The 22,457-nt window shown below is 45.1% G+C and overlaps 1 protein-coding gene across 3 annotated transcripts in view; it reads left to right on the forward strand.

The window, feature by feature from the left end:
• Positions 1-1,031: 1,031 nt before the first annotated feature.
• Positions 1,032-22,457, forward strand: part of Reck (Reversion-inducing-cysteine-rich protein with kazal motifs) — a 230,510-nt gene continuing 209,084 nt past the window's right edge. For 2 of the 3 annotated variants that reach the window (XM_070082959.1, XM_070082961.1), the window contains exon 1: positions 1,032-1,828. In XM_070082959.1, coding sequence (XP_069939060.1) covers positions 1,300-1,828 — 529 coding nt within the window. In that variant the 5' untranslated portion in view covers positions 1,032-1,299. The remainder of the gene's footprint in view (positions 1,829-22,457) is intronic. The other variant, XM_070082962.1, reaches the window with a different exon arrangement.

Here is a 22,457-nt window from a genome sequence, read left to right on the forward strand (position 1 = left end):
GAAAACAACCAGGGGTCTATTGGTAATGCCCCTTATGGCTTGTGGAAGACTGTTGAACAATCTTGGGCCTTGGACACTAATTGTGTTTTCTCTTAGTGTACCAATGACGCCCCTACTTTTCAGTGGGGGTATGTTGCATCGCCTGCCAAGTCTTTTGCTTTCGTAGGGGGTGATTTCTGTGTGCAGGTTAGGAACCAGTCCCTCCAGAATCTTCCAGGTGTAGATTATGAAATATCTCTCTCGCCTGCGCTCCAGTGAGTACAAGTCAAGTGCTTCCAAGCGTTCCCAGTAGTTAAGGTGTTTGATGGAACTTGTACGTGCAGTAAAGGTTCTCTGTACATTATCTAGATCTGCAGTTTCACCTGCCTTGAATGGAGATGTTAATGTACAGCAGTATTCCAGCCTAGAGAGAACAAGTGATTTAAAAAGGATCATCATTGGCTTAACATCTCTTGTCTTGAATGTTCTCATTATCCATCCTATCAGTTTCCTCGCAGATGTGAAACATCATATTGTTCTCTGTTGCCCATTGGAAAACTTGGTTTATATCTTCTTGGAGATTTACCGTGTCCTCAATGGATGACACTCTCATGCAGATCCTAGTATCGTCTGAAAAGGATGATGCAGTGCTTTGGTTTACATCTCTGTCTATGTCTGATATGAGAATGAGGAACAGGATAGGGGCGAGTACTGTGCCTTGTGGAACAGAGCTTACCACAGCAGTCCTGGCTGTGGACAACAGTTCACATCACCCCCTCCTCCATATTGTCCTGTTGTTTACATTATTTCTGAAGACCACATTTGGCACTGGTGAGATCAGTTCAACCCCCGTCACTCACCGGGCCGTCTCTCTGCCTCTCGTTGAGAGATCACGTCCCCAGCAGCGTGAGGGAGGGACCTGGGATGAATAGCGTCGGGGAGGGAGAGGCTGTGACGTGAGGAGACGTGTAAATAAATATAATGGGCCGTGAGGTTGGCACCGGGCTAGTGGCGTCGGCGTCCGGATTCTGGATTCAGTAGAAGGTCGACGAACAAGTCGGGTTCGCTAATCTTCAGTCACCCGCGAGATGCTATAGTGGGAGGGTGTGCTCGCGTGCTCTCCGACCTCCCTGACACGCGGTCACCACTTCTGTTAGTAAATATGTCTCCATCGTTTTCTGAAGGGACTATAGTAACTGTGTGAGGAATCTGACAATTATCTTAGGATTCGAGTCTCTGTCTTAGGACCCGGGTCAAAGTCTTTGGAATCAGGCAATTGTGTTTGGACTCTGGCCGTTGTGTTAGGACTCAGTTTAGTGTATGGTTTCAGCAAGGCAGAGAGAGGTCCTGCGGTGGGTGTTGTGTGGATACGCTAACGGAGACACAGCAGTGACAACACTCTTAGTAAACACCTGGTGGCCAGAACTTCCCCAGACATCCAGGTGCTGCTGCAGGTGCTGCTGCAGGTGCTGCTGCAGGGGCTGCTGCAGGTGCTGCTGCAGGTGCTGCTGCAGGTGCTGCTGCAGGTGCTGCTGCAGGGGCTGCTGCAGGTGCTGCTGCAGGTGCTGCTGCAGGGGCTTTTACAGGAGTAACATCGGTACCAGAGCAGTGCCAAGTGCTTGGGCAGGTGCTGCTGCAGGTGCCACAGTCTGCCAGGAGAGGAAGTCACGCCCACACAAGCAGCAGGTGGGCGTGGCAGAGGATGGGCTTTGGTGGGGCATGAGCCACGGGGGGCAGGACGCCCAGGGGCAGCGTGGGGCAGCACGCCCTCGCTGTCAGCTGCTCTTGCTGCTGTGGGTAGCAGCAGCCGCAGCCGTCGCAGCCGTCGCAGCCACCGCAACCTACTCCGGTAAGTCACACTTAGTTTCCAGAGTTTTTCTACTCCCGGAGCCAGGTCCTGGGCCAGGTCCTGGGCCAGGTCCTGGGCCAGGTCCTGGGCCAGGTCCTGGGCCAGGTCCTAAGCCAGGTCTTGGACTAGGTTCTAAGTCAGGTCGTAGACTAGGTCCTAAGCCAGGTCCTAAGTCCCGGTCCATTTCCTAAGCCAGGTTCTAAGCCAGGTACTGGGCCAGGTCCTAAGCCAGGTGCTGGACCAGGTTCTAAGCCAGGTACTGGGCCAGGCTCGTCTGGTGCTTACCTGGTCATCCAGGTTGTTGCTGCTGCTTAGGTATTGCACGTGTATTAGCAGACAGCTGTGGGTCACGTGGTCATTATGTGGGTGATTATGTGGGTCATTATGTGGTCATTATGTGGTCATTATGTGGGTGATTATGTGGGTCATTATGTGGTCATTATGTGGGTCATTATGTGGTCATTATGTGGGTGATTATGTGGGTCATTATGTGGTCATTATGCGGGTCATTATGTGGTCATTATGTGAGTGATTATGTGGGTAATTATGTGGTCATTATGTGGGCCATTATGTGGGTCATTATGTGGGTCATTATGTGGGTCATTATCTGGGTCATTATGTTGGTCATTATCTGGGTCATTATCTGGGTCATTATGTGGGTCATTATGTGGGTCAATATGTGGGTCAATATGTGGATCACGTGGGTCATTATGTGGGTTATATGGGTCATTATGTGAGTTATTATGTGGGTCATGTGGGTATTATGTGGGTTATATAGGTCAATATGTGGGTCATTATGTGAGTTATTGTGGGTCATTATGTGGGTTATATAAGTCAACATGTGGGTCATTATGTGAGTTATTATGTGGGTCATGTGGGTTATTATGTGTGTTATATATGTCATTATGTTCGTCATTATATGGGTCAATATGTGGGTTATGTGGGTCGGTATGTGAGTTATTATGTGGGCCATGTGGGTCATTATGTGGGTTATATAGGTCATTATGTGGGTCATGTGGGTCATTATGTGAGTTATTATGTAGGTCATGTGGGTCATTATGTGGGTTATTATGTAAGGTGTAAGACAGGTGTGACAGGTGTAAGACAGGTGTGACAGGTGTAAGACAGGTGTGACAGGTGTAAGACAGGTGTGACAGGTGTAAGACAGGTGTGACAGGTGTAAAACAGGTGTGACAGGTGTAAGACAGGTGTGACAGGTGTAAAACAGATGTACCACAGGTGTGACAAATATAACATAGGTGTAACAGATGCATCACAGGTATAACACAAGTGTAAAACAAGCGTGACACATGCAACAGGAGTGACAGGTGTAGCACAGGTATAGAACAGGTGTAGCGCAAGTGTAACAGGTGAAACACAGGTATATCACAGAAGTAGCAGGTGTAACACAACTATGACATGTAAAACAGATGTAACACAATTGTAACAGGTGATTCACTGATGTGACATGTGTAACACAGGTGTAACAGAGGTTTAACACATATGCGGCAGGCGTGACAGGTGTAACACAGGAGTAACACACGTGTGGCAGGTGTAACTCAGGTATAACAGATGAAACAGGTGCATCACAGGTGTAAAATGTGTATCACAGGTATAACAGGTGTATTACAGGGAAAACAATTGTATCACAGGTGTGACACGTGTACCACACACGTAACAGGTGTATCACAGCCAGTCATCACTACCAGTCTATCACAACTACCAGTCTATCACCACTATCAGCCAGTCATCACTACCAGTCTATCACCACTATCAGCCAGTCATCACTACCAGTCTATCACCACTATCAACCAGTCATCACTACCAGTCTATCACCACTATCAGCCAGTCATCACTACCAGTCTATCACCACTATCAGCCAGTCATCACTACCAGTCTATCACCACTATCAGCCAGTCATCACTACCAGTCTATCACCACTATCAACCAGTCATCACTACCAGTCTATCACCACTATCAGCCAGTCATCACTACCAGTCTATCACCACTATCAGCCAGTCATCACTACCAGTCTATCATCACTACCAGTCTATCATCACTACCAGTCTATCACCACTATCAGCCAGTCATCACTACCAGTCTATCATCACTACCAGTCTATCACCACTATCAGCCAGTCATCACTACCAGTCTATCATCACTACCAGTCTATCACCACTATCAGCCAGTCATCACTACCAGTCTATCATCACTACCAGCCAGTCATCACTACCAGTCTATCACCACTATCAGCCAGTCATCACTATCAGACTATCATCACTACCTGTCTATCATCACTACCAGTCTATCATCACTACCAGTCTATCATCACTACCAGTCTATCACCACCATCAGCCAGTCATCACTACCAGTCTATCATCACTACCAGTCTATCATCACTACCAGTCTATCACCACCATCAGCCAGTCATCACTACCAGTCTATCATCACTACCAGTCTATCATCACTACCAGTCTATCATCCCTACCAGCCAGTCATCACTACCACTACTATCTTTGTAACTGATGCTGCTATCTTTGTCTGTGACTGTTGCTGCTATCTTTTTCTATGATTGTTGATGCAATCTTTCTCTGTGACTGTTGATGCTATCTTTTTCTGTGACTGTTGATGCTATCTTTTTCTGTGACTGTTGATGCTATCTTTTTCTGTGACTGTTGATGCTATCTTTTTCTGTGACTGTTGATGCTATCTTTGTCTTTAAGTTTTGTTGCTATCTTTGTCTGTGACGGTTGCTGCCATCTTTGTCTGTGACTGTTGCTGTTATCTTTGGATGTGATTGTTGCTGCTATCTTTGTAACTGTTGCTGCTAACATTGTCTGTAAGTGTTGCTGCTATCTTTGTCTGTGACGGTTGCTGCTATCTTTGTCTGTGACTGTTGCTGCTATCTTTGGATGTGATTGTTGCTGCTATCTTTGTAACTGTTGCTGCTAACTTTGTAAGTATTGCTGCTATCTTTGTCTGTGACTGCTGCTGCTATCTTTGGATGAGAATGTTGCTGCTATCTTTGTGACTGTTGCTGCTAACTTTGTCTGTAAGTGTTCCTGTTATCTTTGTCTGTGACTGTTGCTGTTACATTTGTTTGTGACTGTTGCTGCTCTCTTTGTCTGTAAGTGTTGCTGCTATCTTTGTGACTGTTGCTGTTATCTTTGTCTGTGGCTGTTGCTACTCTCTTTGTCTGTGATTGTTGCTGCCATCTTTGTCTGTGATTGTTGCTGCTATCTTTGTCAGTGATTGTTGCTGCTATCTTTGTCTGTGATTGTTGCTGCTATCTTTGTCTGTGACTGTTGCTGCTATCTTTGTCTGTGACTGTTGCTGGTATCTTTGTCTGTGACTGTTGCTGCTCTCTTTGTCTGTAAGTGTTGCTGCTATCTTTGTGACTGTTGCTGTTATCTTTGTCTGTGGCTGTTGCTACTCTCTTTGTCTGTGATTATTGCTGCTATCTTTGTCTGTGATTGTTGCTGCTATCTTTGTCAGTGATTGTTGCTGCTATCTTTGTCTGTGACTGTTGCTGGTATCTTTGTCTGTGATTGTTGCTGCTATCTCTGTCTGTGACTGTTGCTGCTATCTCTGTCTGTGACTGTTACTGCTATGTTTGTATGTGACTGTTGCTGCTACCTTTGTCTGTGACTGTTGCTGATATCTTTGTCTGTAACTGTTGCTGCTATGTGACTGTTGTTGCTATCTTTGTCTGTGATTGTTGCTGCTATCTTTGTCTGTGATTGTTGCTGCTAACTTTGTCTGTGACTGTTGCTGCTACCTTTGTCTGTGACTGTTGCTGATATCTTTGTCTGTAACTGTTGCTGCTATGTGACTGTTGTTGCTATCTTTGTCTGTGATTGTTGCTGCTATCTTTGTCTGTGATTGTTGCTGCTAACTTTGTCTGTGATTGTTGCTGCTAACTTTGTCAGTGACTGTTGCTGCTATGCTTGTATGTGACTGTTGCTGCTACGTTTGTCTGTGACTGTTGCTGCTATCTTTGTCTGTGACTGTTGCTGCTATCTTTGTTTGTGACTGTTGCGGCTATCTTTGTCTGTGACTGTTGCTGCTGTCTTTGTCTGTGACTGTTGCTGCTATCTTTGTCTGTGACTGTTTCTGCTATGTTTGTATGTGACTGTTGCTGCTATGTTTGTATGTGACTGTTGCTGCTATCTTTGTCTGTGATTGTTGCTGCTATCTTTGTCAGTGACTGTTGCTGCTATGTTTGTGACTGTTGCTGCTACGTTTGTCTGTGACTGTTGCTGCTATCTTTGTCTGTGACTGTTGCTGCTATCTTTGTCTGTGACTGTTGCTGCTATGTTTGTATGTGACTGTTGCTGCTATCTTTGTGACTGCTGCTGCTATCTTTGTCTGTGACTGTTGCTGCTATCTTTGTCTGTGACTATTGCTGCTATCTTTGTCTGTGACTGTTGCTGCTATCTATGTCTGTGATTGTTGCTGCTATCTTTGTCAGTGACTGTTGCTGCGATCTTTGTCTGTGACTGCTGCTGCTATCTTTGTATGTGATTGTTGCTGCTATCTTTGTCAGTAACTGTTGCTGCTATCTTTGTCTGTGACTGTTGCTGCTATCTATGTCTGTGATTGTTGCTGCTATCTTTGTCAGTAACTGTTGTTGCGATCTTTGTCTGTGACTGCTGCTGCTATCTTTGTCTGTGATAGTTGCTGCTATATTTGTGTGCGACTGTTGCTGCTATCTTTGTCTGTGGCTGTTGCTGCTATTTTTGTCTGTGACTGTTGCTCCTATCTTTGTCTGTGACTGTTGCTGCTATCTTTGTATGTGACTGTTGCTGCTATCTTTGTCTGTGGCTGTTGCTGCTATCTTTGTGACTGTTGCTGCTATCTTTGTCTTTGACTGTTGCTGCTATCTTTGTATGTGACTGTTGCTGCTATCTTTGTCTGTGACTATTGTTGCTATGTTTGTATGTGACTGTTGCTGCTATCTTTGTCTGTGACTATTGCTGCTATCTTTGTTTGTGACTGTTGATGCTATCTTTGTGACTGTTGCTGCTATCTTTGTCTGCGATTGTTGCTGCTATCTTTGTCTGTGACTTTTGCTGCTATGTTTGTATGTGACTGTTGCGGCTATCTTTGTCTGTGACTGTTGCTGCTATTTTTGTCTGTGACTGTTGCTGCTATGTTTATATGTGACTGTTGCTGCTATCTTTGTCTGTGACTGTTGCTGCTATCTTTGTCTGTGACTGTTGCTGCTGTGTTTGTCTGTGACTGTTGCTGCTATCTTTGTCTATGACTGTTGCTGCTATCTTTGTGACTGTTGCTGCTATGTTTGTATGTGACTGTTGCTGCTATGTTTGCCTGCGACTGTTGCTGCTATCTTTGTCTGTGACTGTTGCTGCTGTGTTTGTCTGTGACTGTTGCTGCTGTGTTTGTCTGTGACTGTTGCTGCTATGTTTGTCAGTGACTGTTGCTACTGTGTTTGTCTCTGACTGTTGCTGCTATCTTTGCCAGTGACTGTTGCTGCTATCTTTGTCTGTGACTGTTGCTGTTGTGTTTGTCTGCGACTGTTGCTGCTATCTTTGTCAGTGACTGTTGCTGCTGTGTTTGTCTGCGACTGTTGCTGGTAACTTTGTCTGTGACTGTTGCTGCTATCTTTGTATGTGAATGTTGCTGCTATCTTTGTCTGTGACTATTGCTGCTATGTTTGTATGTGACTGTTGCTGCTATCTTTGTCTGTGACTGTTGTTGCTATCTTTGTCTGTGACTGTTGCTGCTATCTTTGTCTGTGATTGTTGCTGCTATCTTTGTCTCTGATTGTTGCTGCTATCTTTGTCTGTGACTGTTGCTGCTATCTTTGTCTCTGATTGTTGCTGCTATCTTTGTCTGCGACTGTTGCTGCTATGCTTGTATGTGATTGTTGCTGCTATCTTTGTCAGTGACTGTTGCTACTATCTTTGTCAGTGACTGTTGCTGCTGTGTTTGTCTGTGACTGTTGCTGCTATCTTTGTGACTGTTGCTGCTATGTTTGTATGTGACTGTTGCTGCTATGTTTGTCTGCGACTGTTGCTGCTATCTTTGTCTGTGACTGTTGCTGCTGTGTTTGTCTGTGACTGTTGCTGCTATCTTTGTCTGTGACTGTTGCTGCTGTGTTTGTCTGTGACTGTTGCTCCTGTGTTTGTCTGTGACTGTTGGTGCTATCTTTGTCTGTGACTGTTGCTGCTGTGTTTGTCTGTGACTGTTGCTGCTATCTTTGTCAGTGACTGTTGCTGCTGTGTTTGTCTGTGACTGTTGCTGCTATCTTTGTCTGTGACTGTTGCTGCTATATTTGTCTGTGACTGTTGCTGCTATCTTTGTCAGTGACTGTTGCTGCTTTCTTTGTCAGTGACTGTTGCTGCTGTGTTTGTCTGTGACTGTTGCTGCTATCTTTGACAGTGACTGTTGCTGCTGTGTTTGTCTGTGACTGTTGCTGCTATGTTTGTATGTGACTGTTGCTGCTATCTTTGTCTGCGACTGTTGCTGCTATGTTTGTCTGTGACTGTTGCTGCTGTGTTTGTATGTGACTGTTGCTGCTATGTTTGTATGTGACTGTTGCTGCTATCTTTGTCTGTGACTGTTGCTGCTATGTTTGTATGTGACTGTTGCTGCTATGTTTGTATGTGACTGTTGCTGCTATCTTTGTCTGTGACTGTTGCTGCTATGTTTGTATGTGACTGTTGCTGCTATGTTTGTATGTAACTGTTGCTGCTATGTTTGTATGTGACTGTTGCTGCTATGTTTGTATGTGACTGTTGCTGCTATCTCTGTCTGTGATTGTTGCTGCTATCTTTGTGACTGTTGCTGCTATCTTTGTGTGTGACTGTTGCTGCTATCTTTGCCTGTGACTGTTGCTGCTATCTTTGTCTGTGATTGTTGCTGCTGTGTTTGTCTGTGACTGTTGCTGCTATGTTTGTATGTGACTGTTGCTGCTATGTTTGTATGTGACTGTTGCTGCTATCTTTGTCTGTGACTGTTGCTGCTATGTTTGTATGTGACTGTTGCTGCTATGTTTGTATGTAACTGTTGCTGCTATGCTTGTATGTGATTGTTGCTGCTATCTTTGTCAGTGACTGTTGCTACTATCTTTGTCAGTGACTGTTGCTGCTGTGTTTGTCTGTGACTGTTGCTGCTATCTTTGTGACTGTTGCTGCTATGTTTGTATGTGACTGTTGCTGCTATGTTTGTCTGCGACTGTTGCTGCTATCTTTGTCTGTGACTGTTGCTGCTGTGTTTGTCTGTGACTGTTGCTGCTATCTTTGTCTGTGACTGTTGCTGCTGTGTTTGTCTGTGACTGTTGCTCCTGTGTTTGTCTGTGACTGTTGGTGCTATCTTTGTCTGTGACTGTTGCTGCTGTGTTTTTCTGTGACTGTTGCTGCTATCTTTGTCAGTGACTGTTGCTGCTGTGTTTGTCTGTGACTGTTGCTGCTATCTTTGTCTGTGACTGTTGCTGCTGTGTTTGCCTGTGACTGTTGCTGCTATCTTTGTCAGTGACTGTTGCTGCTTTCTTTGTCAGTGACTGTTGCTGCTGTGTTTGTCTGTGACTGTTGCTGCTATCTTTGACAGTGACTGTTGCTGCTGTGTTTGTCTGTGACTGTTGCTGCTATGTTTGTATGTGACTGTTGCTGCTATCTTTGTCTGCGACTGTTGCTGCTATGTTTGTCTGTGACTGTTGCTGCTGTGTTTGTATGTGACTGTTGCTGCTATGTTTGTATGTGACTGTTGCTGCTATCTTTGTCTGTGACTGTTGCTGCTATGTTTGTATGTGACTGTTGCTGCTATGTTTGTATGTGACTGTTGCTGCTATCTTTGTCTGTGACTGTTGCTGCTATGTTTGTATGTGACTGTTGCTGCTATGTTTGTATGTAACTGTTGCTGCTATGTTTGTATGTGACTGTTACTGCTATGTTTGTATGTGACTGTTGCTGCTATCTCTGTCTGTGATTGTTGCTGCTCTCTTTGTGACTGTTGCTGCTATCTTTGCCTGTGACTGTTGCTGCTATCTCTGTCTGTGATTGTTGCTGCTATCTTTATGACTGTTACTGCTATGTTTGTATGTGACTGTTGCTGCTATCTTTGTCTCTGACTGTTGCTGCTATCTTTGTCTGTGACTGTTACTGCTATCTTTGTCTGTGAATGTTGCTGCTTTCTTTGCCTGTGACTGTTGCTGCTATCTTTGTCTGTGACTGTTGCTGCTATGTTTGTATGTGACTGTTGCTGCTATCTTTGTCTGTGACTGTTGCTGCTATCTTTGTCTGTGACTGTTGCTGCTATCTTTGTCTGTGACTGTTGCTGCTGTGTTTGTCTGTGACTGTTGCTGCTATCTTTGTCTGTGACTGTTGCTGCTATGCTTGTATGTGACTGTTGCTGCTATCTTTGTCTGTGACTGTTGCTGCTGTGTTTGTCTGTGACTGTTGCTGCTATCTTTGTCTGTGACTGTTGCTGCTGTGTTTGTCTGTGACTGTTGCTGCTATCTTTGTCTGTGACTGTTGCTGCTATATTTGTCTGTGACTGTTGCTGCTATCTTTGTCTGTGACTGTTGCTGCTGTGTTTGTCTGTGACTGTTGCTGCTATCTTTGTCTGTGACTGTTGCTGCTATCTTTATCTGTGACTGTTGCTGCTATCTTTGTCTGTGACTGTTGCTGCTATCTTTGTCTGTGACTGTTGCTGCTATCTCTGTCTGTGACTGTTGCTGCTATCTTTGTCTGCGACTGTTGCTGCTATGTTTGTTTGCGTCTGTTGCTGCTATGTTTGTATGTGTCTGTTGCTGCTATGTTTGTATGTGTCTGTTGCTGCTATGTTTGTATGTGTCTGTTGCTGCTATGTTTGTATGTGACTGTTGCTGCTATGTTTGTATGTGACTGTTGCTGCTATGTTTGTATGTGACTGTTGCTGCTATGTTTGTATGTGACTGTTGCTGCTATGTTTGTATGTGACTGTTGCTGCTATGTTTGTATGTGACTGTTGCTGCTATGTTTGTATGTGACTGTTGCTGCTATGTTTGTATGTGACTGTTGCTGCTATGTTTGTATGTGACTGTTGCTGCTATGTTTGTATGTGACTGTTGCTGCTATGTTTGTATGTGACTGTTTACCTGGAGTTTACCTGGAGAGAGTTCCGGGAGTCAACGCCCCCGCGGCCCGGTCTGTGACCAGGCCTCCTGGTGGATCAGAGCCTTATCAACCAGGCTGTTGCTGCTGGCTGCACGCGAACCAACGTACGAGCCACAGCCCGGCTGGTCAGGAACCGACTTTAGGTGCTTGTCCAGTGCCAGCTTGAAGACTGCCAGGGGTCTGTTGGTATTCCTCCTTATGTATGCTGGGAGGCAGTTGAACAGTCTCGGGCCCCTGACACTTATTGTATGGTCTCTTAACGTGCTAGTGACACCCCTGCTTTTCATTGGGGGGATGGTGCATCGTCTGCCAAGTCTTTTGCTTTCGTTGTGAGTGATTTTCGTGTGCAAGTTCGGTACTAGTCCCTCTAGGATTTTCCAGGTGTATATAATCATGTATCTCTCCCTCCTGCGTTCCAGGGAATACAGGTTTAGGAACCTCAAGCGCTCCCAGTAATTGAGGTGTTTTATCTCCGTTATGCGCGCCGTGAAAGTTTTGCTGCTATCTTTGTCTGTAATTGTTGCTGCTATCTTTGTCTGTGACTGTTGCTGCTATCTTTGTCAGTGACTGTAGTTGCTGTCTTTTTCTGTGACTGTTGCTGCTTTCTTTGTCTCTCTTTGCGTGTTGCTGCTTTGTCTCTCTGTGATTGTTGCTGTGATTTTTGTCTATCTGTGAGTGTTGCTATCTTTGTCTCTCTGTGACTGTTGCTGCTATCTTTGTCTCTGTGTGACTGTTGCTGCTATCTTTGTCTCTATGTGACTGTTGCTGCTATCTTTGTCTCTCTGTGAGTGTTGCTGCTATCTTTGTCTCTCTCTAAGTGTTGCTGCTATCTTTGTCTCTCTCTATGAGTGTTGCTGCTATCTTTGTCTCTCTATGAGTGTTGCTGTTATCTCTGTCTTTCTGTGAGTGTTGCTGCTATCTTTGTCTCTGTGATTGTTGCTGCTAGCTTTGTCTCTCTGTGACTGTTGCTGCTATCTTTGTCTCTCTGTGAGTGTTGCTGCTGTCGTTGTCTCTCTGTGACTGTTGCTGCTATCTTTGTCTCTCTGTGAGTGTTGCTGCTGTCGTTGTCTCTCTGTGACTGTTGCTGCTATCTTTGTCTCTCTGTGAGTGTATTTGCAATCTTTGTCTCCCTGTGAGTGTTGCTGCTATCTTTGTCTCTGTGTGAGTGTTGCTGCTATCTTTGTCTCCCTGTGACTGTTGCTGTTATCATTGTCTCTCTGTGACTGTTGCTGCTATCTTTGTCTCTCTGTGAGTGTTGCTGCAATCTTTGCCTCTCTGTGAGTGTTGCTGCTATCTTTGTCTCTCTGTGACTGTTGCTGTTATCATTGTCTCTCTGTGACTATTGCTGCTGTCTTTGTTTCTCTGTGAGTCTTGCTGCTATCTCTGTCTCTCTGTGAGTGTTGCTGCTGTCTTTGTTTCTCTGTGAGTCTTGCTGCTATCTTTGTCTCTCTGTGAGTCTTGCTGCTATCTTTGTCTCTCTGTGAGTGTTGCTGCTATCTTTGTCTTTCTGTGAGTGTTGCTGCTATCTTTGTCTTTCTGTGAGTGTTGCTGCTATCTTTGTCTCTCTGTGAGTGTTGCTGCTATCTTTGTCTCCCTGTGAGTGTTGCTGCTATCTTTGTCTCTCTGTGAGTGTTGCTGCTGTCTTTGTTTCTCTGTGAGTCTTGCTGCTATCTTTGTCTCTCTGTGAGTGTTGCTGCTATCTTTGTCTCTGTGAGTGTTGCTGCTATCTTTGTCTTTCTGTGAGTGTTGCTGCTATCTTTGTCTCTCTGTGAGTGTTGCTGCTATCTTTGTCTTTCTGTGAGTGTTGCTGCTATCTTTGTCTCTCTGTGAGTGTTGCTGCTATCTTTGTCTTTCTGTGAGTGTTGCTGCTATCTTTGTCTCTCTGTGAGTGTTGCTGCTATCTTTGTCTCCCTGTGAGTGTTGCTGCTATCTTTGTCTCCCTGTGAGTGTTGCTGCTATCTTTGTCTTTCTGTGAGTGTTGCTGCTATCTTTGTCTCCCTGTGAGTGTTGCTGCTATCTTTGTCTCTCTGTGAGTGTTGCTGCTATCTTTGTCTCTCTGTGAGTGTTGCTGCTATCTTTGTCTCTCTGTGAGTGTTGCTGCTATCTTTGTCTCCCTGTGAGTGTTGCTGCTATCTTTGTCTCTCTGTGAGTGTTGCTGCTATTTTTGTCTCTCTGTGAGTGTTGCTGCTATCTCTGTCTCTCTGTGAGTGTTGCTGCTATCTTTGTCTCTCTGTAAGTGTTGCTGCTATCTTTGTCTCTCTGTGAGTGTTGCTGCTATCTTTGTCTCTCTGTGAGTGTTGCTGCTATCTTTGTCTCCCTGTGAGTGTTGCTGCTATCTTTGTCTCCCTGTGAGTGTTGCTGCTATCTTTGTCTCCCTGTGAGTGTTGCTGCTATCTTTGTCTCCCTGTGAGTGTTGCTGCTATCTTTGTCTCCCTGTGAGTGTTGCTGCTATCTTTGTCTCTCTGCGAGTGTTGCTGCTATCTTTGTCTCTCTGTAAGTGTTGCTGCTATCTTTGTCTCTCTGTGAGTGTTGCTGCTATCTTTGTCTCTCTGTGAGTGTTGCTGCTGTCTTTGTTTCTCTGTGAGTGTTGCTGCTATCTTTGTCTCCCTGTGAGGGTTGCTGCTATCTCTGTCTCTCTGTGAGTGTTGCTGCTATCTTTGTCTCCCTGTGAGTGTTGCTGCTATCTCTGTCTCTCTGTGAGTGTTGCTGCTATCTTTGTCTCCCTGTGAGTGTTGCTGCTATCTTTGTCTCTCTGTGAGTGTTGCTGCTGTCTTTGTTTCTCTGTGAGTGTTGCTGCTATCTCTGTCTCTCTGTGAGTGTTGCTGCTATCTTTGTCTCCCTGTGAGTGTTGCTGCTATCTTTGTCTCTCTGTGAGTGTTGCTGCTATCTTTGTCTCTCTGTGAGTGTTGCTGCTATCTTTGTCTCCCTGTGAGTGTTGCTGCTATCTTTGTCTCTCTGTGAGTGTTGCTGCTGTCTTTGTTTCTCTGTGAGTCTTGCTGCTATCTCTGTCTCTCTGTGAGTGTTGCTGCTATCTTTGTCTCTCTGTGAGTGTTGCTGCTATCTTTGTCTCTCTGTGAGTGTTGCTGCTATCTTTGTCTCTCTGTGAGTGTTGCTGCTATCTTTGTCTTTCTGTGAGTGTTGCTGCTATCTTTGTCTCCCTGTGAGTGTTGCTGCTATCTTTGTCTCCCTGTGAGTGTTGCTGCTATCTTTGTCTCCCTGTGAGTGTTGCTGCTATCTTTGTCTTTCTGTGAGTGTTGCTGCTATCTTTGTCTCCCTGTGAGTGTTGCTGCTATCTTTGTCTCCCTGTGAGTGTTGCTGCTATCTCTGTCTCCCTGTGAGTGTTGCTGCTATCTCTGTCTCTCTGTGAGTGTTGCTGCTATCTTTGTCTCTCTGTGAGTGTTGCTGCTATCTTTGTCTCCCTGTGAGTGTTGCTGCTATCTTTGTCTCCCTGTGAGTGTTGCTGCTATCTTTGTCTTTCTGTGAGTGTTGCTGCTATCTTTGTCTCCCTGTGAGTGTTGCTGCTATCTTTGTCTCCCTGTGAGTGTTGCTGCTATCTTTGTCTCTCTGTGAGTGTTGCTGCTGTCTTTGTTTCTCTGTGAGTCTTGCTGCTATCTCTGTCTCTCTGTGAGTGTTGCTGCTATCTTTGTCTCCCTGTGAGTGTTGCTGCTATCTTTGTCTCCCTGTGAGTGTTGCTGCTATCTCTGTCTCTCTGTGAGTGTTGCTGCTATCTCTGTCTCTCTGTGAGTGTTGCTGCTATCTTTGTCTCCCTGTGAGTGTTGCTGCTATCTCTGTCTCCCTGTGAGTGTTGCTGCTATCTTTGTCTCCCTGTGAGTGTTTACCTGGAGTTTACCTGGAGAGAGTTTCGGGGGTCAACGCCCCCGCGGCCCGGTCTGTGACCAGGCCTCCTGGTGGATCAGCGCCTGATCAACCAGGCTGTTGCTGCTGGCTGCACGCAAACCAACGTACGAGCCACAGCCCGGCTGATCAGGAACTGACTTTAGGTGCTTGTCCAGTGCCAGCTTGAAGACTGCCAGGGGTCTGTTGTAATCCCCCTTATGTGTGCTGGGAGGCAGTTGAACAGTCTCGGGCCCCTGACACTTATTGTATGGTCTCTTAACGTGCTAGTGACACCCCTGCTTTTCATTGGGGGGATGGTGCATCGTCTGCCAAGTCTTTTGCTTTCGTAGTGAGTGATTTTCGTGTGCAAGTTCGGTACTAGTCCCTCTAGGATTTTCCAGGTGTATATAATCATGTATCTCTCCCTCCTGCGTTCCAGGGAATACAGGTTTAGAAACCTCAAGCGCTCCCAGTAATTGAGGTGTTTTATCTCCGTTATGCGCGCCGTGAAAGTTCTCTGTACATTTTCTAGGTCAGCAATTTCACCTGCCTTGAAAGGTGCTGTTAGAGTGCAGCAATATTCCAGCCTAGATAGAACAAGTGACCTGAAGAGTGTCATCATGGGCTTGGCCTCCCTAGTTTTGAAGGTTCTCATTATCCATCCTGTCATTTTTCTAGCAGATGCGATTGATACAATGTTATGGTCCTTGAAGGTGAGATCCTCCGACATAATCACTCCCAGGTCTTTGACGTTGGTGTTTCGCTCTATTTTGTGGCCAGAATTTGTTTTGTACTCTGATGAAGATTTAATTTCCTCATGTTTACCATATCTGAGTAATTGAAATTTCTCATCGTTGAACTTCATATTGTTTTCTGCAGCCCACTGAAAGATTTGGTTGATGTCCGCCTGGAGCCTTGCAGTGTCTGCAATGGAAGACACTGTCATGCAGATTCGGGTGTCATCTGCAAAGGAAGACACGGTGCTGTGGCTGACATCCTTGTCTATGTCGGATATGAGGATGAGGAACAAGATGGGAGCTAGTACTGTGCCTTGTGGAACAGAGCTTTTCACCGTAGCTGCCTCGGACTTTACTCTGTTGACGACTACTCTCTGTGTTCTGTTAGTGAGGAAATTATAGATCCATCGACCGACTTTTCCTGTTATTCCTTTAGCGCGCATTTTGTGCGCTATTACGCCATGGTCACACTTGTCGAAGGCTTTTGCAAAGTCTGTATATATTACATCTGCATTCTTTTTGTCTTCTAGTGCATTTAGGACCTTGTCGTAGTGATCCAGTAGTTGAGACAGACAGGAGCGACCTGTTCTAAACCCATGTTGCCCTGGGTTGTGTAACTGATGGGTTTCTAGATGGGTGGTGATCTTGCTTCTTAGGACCCTTTCAAAGATTTTTATGATATGGGATGTTAGTGCTATTGGTCTGTAGTTCTTTGCTGTTGCTTTACTGCCCCCTTTGTGGAGTGGGGCTATGTCTGTTGTTTTTAGTAACTGAGGGACGACCCCCGTGTCCATGCTCCCTCTCCATAGGATGGAAAAGGCTCGTGATAGGGGCTTCTTGCAGTTCTTGATGAACACAGAGTTCCATGAGTCTGGCCCTGGGGCAGAGTGCATGGGCATGTCATTTATCGCCTGTTCGAAGTCATTTGGCGTCAGGATAACATCGGATAGGCTTGTGTTAATCAAATTTTGTGGCTCTCTCATAAAAAATTCATTTTGATCTTCGACTCTCAGTCTGGTTAGCGGCTTGCTAAAAACTGAGTCATATTGGGACTTGAGTAGCTCACTCATTTCCTTGCTGTCATCTGTGTAGGACCCATCTTGTTTAAGTAGGGGCCCAATACTGGACGTTGTTCTCGATTTTGATTTGGCATAGGAGAAGAAATACTTTGGGTTTCTTTCGATTTCATTTATGGCTTTTAGTTCTTCCCGCGATTCCTGACTCCCTGTGAGTGTTGCTGCTATCTTTGTCTCCCTGTGAGTGTTGCTGCTATCTCTGTCTCTCTGTGAGTGTTGCTGCTATCTTTGTCTCCCTGTGAGTGTTGCTGCTATCTTTGTCTCTCTGTGAGTGTTGCTGCTATCTTTGTCTCCCTGTGAGTGTTGCTGCTATCTTTGTCTCCCTGTGAGTGTTGCTGCTATCTTTGTCTCCCTGTGAGTGTTGCTGCTATCTTTGTCTCCCTGTGAGTGTTGCTGCTATATTTGTCTCCCTGTGAGTGTTGCTGCTATCTCTGTCTCTCTGTGAGTGTTGCTGCTATCTTTGTCTCTCTGTGAGTGTTGCTGCTATCTTTGTCTCTCTGTGAGTGTTGCTGCTATCTTTGTCTCCCTGTGAGTGTTGCTGCTATCTTTGTCTCCCTGTGAGTGTTGCTGCTATCTTTGTCTCCCTGTGAGTGTTGCTGCTATATTTGTCTCCCTGTGAGTGTTGCTGCTATCTCTGTCTCTCTGTGAGTGTTGCTGCTATCTTTGTCTCTCTGTGAGTGTTGCTGCTATCTTTGTCTCTCTGTGAGTGTTGCTGCTATCTTTGTCTCCCTGTGAGTGTTGCTGCTATCTTTGTCTTTCTGTGAGTGTTGCTGCTATCTTTGTCTCCCTGTGAGTGTTGCTGCTATCTTTGTCTCCCTGTGAGTGTTGCTGCTATCTTTGTCTCTCTGTGAGTGTTGCTGCTATCTTTGTCTCCCTGTGAGTGTTGCTGCTGTCTTTGTCTCCCTGTGAGTGTTGCTGCTATCTTTGTCTCTCTGTGAGTGTTGCTGCTATCTTTGTCTCCCTGTGAGTGTTGCTGCTATCTTTGTCTCTCTGTGAGTGTTGCTGCTATCTTTGTCTCTCTGTGAGTGTTGCTGCTATCTTTGTCTCTCTGTGAGTGTTGCTGCTATCTTTGTCTCTCTGTGAGTGTTGCTGCTATCTTTGTCTCTCTGTGAGTGTTGCTGCTATCTTTGTCTCTCTGTGAGTGTTGCTGCTATCTTTGTCTCTCTGTGAGTGTTACTGCTGCAGGTTTCAGTTTGCTACAAGCGTGACAGGACTCAAGTACCTCCCCGTATGACCGCTGTCTTCCAGCCAAGCTTCTACCTAAGTTCAGGAAAGTACTTGGTTGCCATTAAGAACAAACACCAGAGTAGTGTCGTTAAAGTAAGCACTTTAAATAGCGTTATAAATAGGCTAGACAAGTACATGTGTGGGAATGGTTGGTTGAGAGTGGAAACAGCCTAGTTTAGGTGGTTAGACCTACTGCAGTGCTCCTCTCTTCTTGAATTCGTAATATAATAGATATGATAGTGTTACTCTATCACATGTTTTAATTCAAGCGCATAAAATGTATATACAAACTAGACAGTTCTGGTTTTGGTTAAATATTGTATTAAGTAGCTGATCAGCCGGGCTGCGGTTCGTATGTAGGTCTGCGTGCGGCTAGCAGTAACAGCCTGGTTGATCAGACCTTGGTCCACCAGGAGGCCTGGTCACAGACCGGGCCGCGGGAGCGTTGATCCCGGAAACCCTCTCCAGGTATACTCCAAGTATCTTTGTCTCTCTGTGAGTGTTGGTGCTATCTTTGTGAGTGTTGGTGCTATCTTTGTGAGTGTTGGTGCTTTCTTTATGAGTGTTGGTGCTATCTTTGTGAGTGTTGGTGCTATCTTTATGAGTGTTGGTGCTATCTTTGTGAGAGTTGGTGCTATCTTTGTGAGTGTTGGTGCTATCTTTGTGTCTCTGTGAGTGCTGGTGCTATCTTTGTGAGTGTTGGTGCTATCTTTGTGAGTGTTGGTGCTATCTTTGTGAGTGTTGGTGCTATCTTTGTGAGTGTTGGTGCTATCTTTGTGAGTGTTGGTTCTAAAGGAATAGCTGGCAAAGTGGGCAGCTGGATCTTCAACTTTCTAACCAATCGAACACAAAGAGTAGTGGTAAACAGAGTTGAGCCGGAAGCTGCCATAGTGAAGAGCTCTGTCCCACAAGGCACAGTACTCGCACCAATCCTGTTCCTCATTCTCATGTCAGACATAGACAGAGATGTAAACCATAGCACTGTATCATGCTCTGCAGACGATACTAGGATCTGCATGAGAGTGTCATCCAGTGAGGACACGGCAAAGCTCCAAGAAGATATAAACCAAGTTTTCCAATGGGCAACAGAGAACAATATGATGTTCAATGAAGACAAATTCCAACTACTCCGTTATGGAAAACTGGAGGAAATAATAACTAGAACTGAGTATACTACAAACTCCAATCACACAATAGAGCGGAAAAGTAATGTGAAGGACCTGGGTGTGGTAATGTCTGAAGACCTCACCTTCAAGGACCACAACAATGCCACGATCACATCTGCGAGGAAACTGATAGGATGGATAATGAGAACATTCAAGACAAGAGATGCTAAGCCAATGATGATCCTTTTTGAACATTAAAATGGTATAAAATACCGACAGGTTGTTAGGTAAGACACATATGCAACAGTTAGGTATCTTTATTACGAAACGTTTCGCCTACACAGTAGGCTTCTTCAGTCGAGTACAGAAAAGTTGATAGAAGCAGAAGATACTTGAAGACGATGTAATCAGTCCATCACCCTTAAAGTTTTGAGGTGGTCAGTCCCTTAGTCTGGAGAAGAGCATTGTTCCGAAGTCTGAAACAATATGGAGTTGAAGTACCAAGGGTATCTTGGTACAGACCTGAAATCAACTTCGACAACCTCTACTAGTGAGAGCGGCTGGATTTGAGAGGGACCTGACCTCCCAACATCTGCGTTCCACTAGTGACCTACGTCTCACCTCCTGGCGCTATATAAGGCTCCATCCTGTCACTTCAACTTCATATTGTTTCAGACTTCGGAACAATGCTTTTCTCCAGACTGAGGGACTGACCACCTCAAAACTTTAAGGGTGATGGACTGATTACATCGTCTTCAAGTATCTTCTGCTTCTATCAACTTTTCTGTACTTGACTGAAGAAGCCTTCTGTGTAGGCGAAACGTTTCGTAATAAAGATACCTAACTGTTGCATATGTGTCTTACCTAACGATGATCCTTTTTAAATCACTTACTCTCTCTAGGCTGGAATACTGCTGTACATAAACATCCCCATTCAAGGCAGGTGAAATTGCAGAGCTAGAGAATGTACAGAGAACCTTTACTCCACGTATAAGTTCCATCAAACACCTTAACTACTGGGAGCGCCTGGAAGCACTTGACTTGTACTCACTGAACCGCAGGCGAGAGAGATATTTCATAATCTACACCTGGAAGATCCTGGAGGGACTGGTTCCTAACCTGCACACAGAAATCACTCCCTACGAAAGCAAAAGACTTGGCAGGCGATGCAACATACCCCCAGTGAAAAGTAGGGGCGCCATTGGTACACTAAGAGAAAACACAATAAGTGTCCGGGGCCCAAGACTGTTCAACAGCCTCCCACCAGCAATAAGGGGCATTATGGGAAGACCCCTGGTTGTCTTCAAGAGGGAGCTGGACAGATACCTAAAGTCAGTGCCGGATCAGCCTGGCTGTGGTTCGTACGTTGGATTGCGTGCGACCAGCAGTAACAACCTCGTTGATCAGGCCCTGATCCACCGGGAGGCCTGGTCGTGGACCGGGCCGCGGGGGCGTTGATCCCCGGAATACCCTCCAGGTAGACTCCAGATAGGTAGTGTAGGTGCTATCTTTGTGAGTGTTGGTGCTATCTTTGTGAGTGTTGGTGCTATCTTTGTGAGTGTTGGTGCTATCTTTGTGAGTGTTGGTGCTATCTTTGTGAGTGTTGGTGCTATCTTTGTGAGTGTTGGTGCTATCTTTGTGAGTGTTGGTGCTATCTTTGTGAGTGTTGGTGCTATCTTTGTGAGTGTTGGTGCTATCTTTGTGAGTGTTGGTGCTATCTTTGTGAGTGTTGGTGCTATCTTTGTGAGAGTTGGTGCTATCTTTGTGAGTGTTGGTGCTATCTTTGTGAGTGTTGGTGCTATCTTTGTGAGAGTTGGTGCTATCTTTGTGAGTGTTGGTGCTATCTTTGTGAGAGTTGGTGCTATCTTTGTGAGTGTTGGTGCTATCTTTGTGAGTGTTGGTGCTATCTTTGTGAGAGTTGGTGCTATCTTTGTGAGTGTTGGTGCTATCTTTGTGAGTGTTGGTGCTATCTTTGTGAGTGTTGGTGCTATCTTTGTGAGTGTTGGTGCTATCTTTGTGAGTGTTGGTGCTATCTTTGTGAGTGTTGGTGCTATCTTTGTGAGTGTTGGTGCTATCTTTGTGAGTGTTGGTGCTATCTTTGTGAGTGTTGGTGCTATCTTTGTGAGTGTTGGTGCTATCTTTGTGAGTGTTGGTGCTATCTTTGTGAGTGTTGGTGCTATCTTTGTGAGTGTTGGTGCTATCTTTGTGAGTGTTGCTGCTATCTTTGTGAGTGTTGGTGCTATCTTTGTCTATGAGTGTTGCTGCTATCTTTGTGAGTGTTGCTGCTATCTTTGTGAGTGTTGCTGCTATCTTTGTGAGTGTTGGTGCTATCTTTGTGAGTGTTGGTGCTATCTTTGTGAGTGTTGGTGCTATCTTTGTCTATGAGTGTTGCTGCTATCTTTGTCTATGAGTGTTGCTGCTATCTTTGTGAGTGTTGCTGCTATCTTTGTGAGTGTTGCTGCTATCTTTGTCTATGAGTGTTGCTGCTATCTTTGTGAGTGTTGCTGCTATCTTTGTGAGTGTTGCTGCTATCTTTGTGAGTGTTGCTGCTATCTTTGTGAGTGTTGGTGCTATCTTTGTGAGTGTTGCTGCTATCTTTGTCTATGAGTGTTGCTGCTATCTTTGTGAGTGTTGCTGCTATCTTTGTGAGTGTTGCTGCTATCTTTGTGAGTGTTGGTGCTATCTTTGTGAGTGTTGGTGCTATCTTTGTGAGTGTTGCTGCTATCTTTGTGAGTGTTGGTGCTATCTTTGTGAGTGTTGCTGCTATCTTTGTCTATGAGTGTTGCTGCTATCTTTGTCTATGAGTGTTGCTACTATCTTTGTCTATGAGTGTTGCTACTATCTTTGTCTATGAGTGTTGCTGCTATCTTTGTCTATGAGTGTTGCTACTATCTTTGTCTATGAGTGTTGCTGCTATCTTTGTCTATGAGTGTTGCTACTATCTTTGTCTATGAGTGTTGCTACTATCTTTGTCTATGAGTGTTGCTGCTATCTTTGTCTATGAGTGTTGCTGCTATCTTTGTCTTTGAGTGTTGCTACTATCCTTGTCTTTGAGTGTTGCTACTATCTTTGTCTATGAGTGTTGCTGCTGTCTTTGTCTGTGAGTGTTGCTGCTATCTTTGTCTGTGAGTGTTGCTGCTATCTTTGTCTGTGAGTGTTGCTACTATCTTCGTCTGTGAGTGCTGCTGCTATCTTTGTCTGTGAGTGTTGCTGCTATCTTTGTCTGTGAGTGTTGCTGCTATCTTTGTCTTTGAGTGTTGCTACTATCTTTGTCTTTGAGTGTTGCTACTATCTTTGTCTATGAGTGTTGCTGCTGTCTTTGTCTGTGAGTGTTGCTGCTATCTTTGTCTGTGAGTGTTGCTGCTATCTTTGTCTGTGAGTGTTGCTACTATCTTCGTCTGTGAGTGCTGCTGCTATCTTTGTCTGTGAGTGTTGCTGCTATCTTTGTCTGTGAGTGTTGCTGCTATCTTTGTCTGTGAGTGTTGCTGCTATCTTTGTCTGTGAGTGTTGCTACTATCTTCGTCTGT

This window comes from Cherax quadricarinatus, chromosome 8, assembly GCF_038502225.1.
Source record: "Cherax quadricarinatus isolate ZL_2023a chromosome 8, ASM3850222v1, whole genome shotgun sequence".
Taxonomy (NCBI): Eukaryota; Metazoa; Arthropoda; class Malacostraca; order Decapoda; family Parastacidae; genus Cherax; species Cherax quadricarinatus.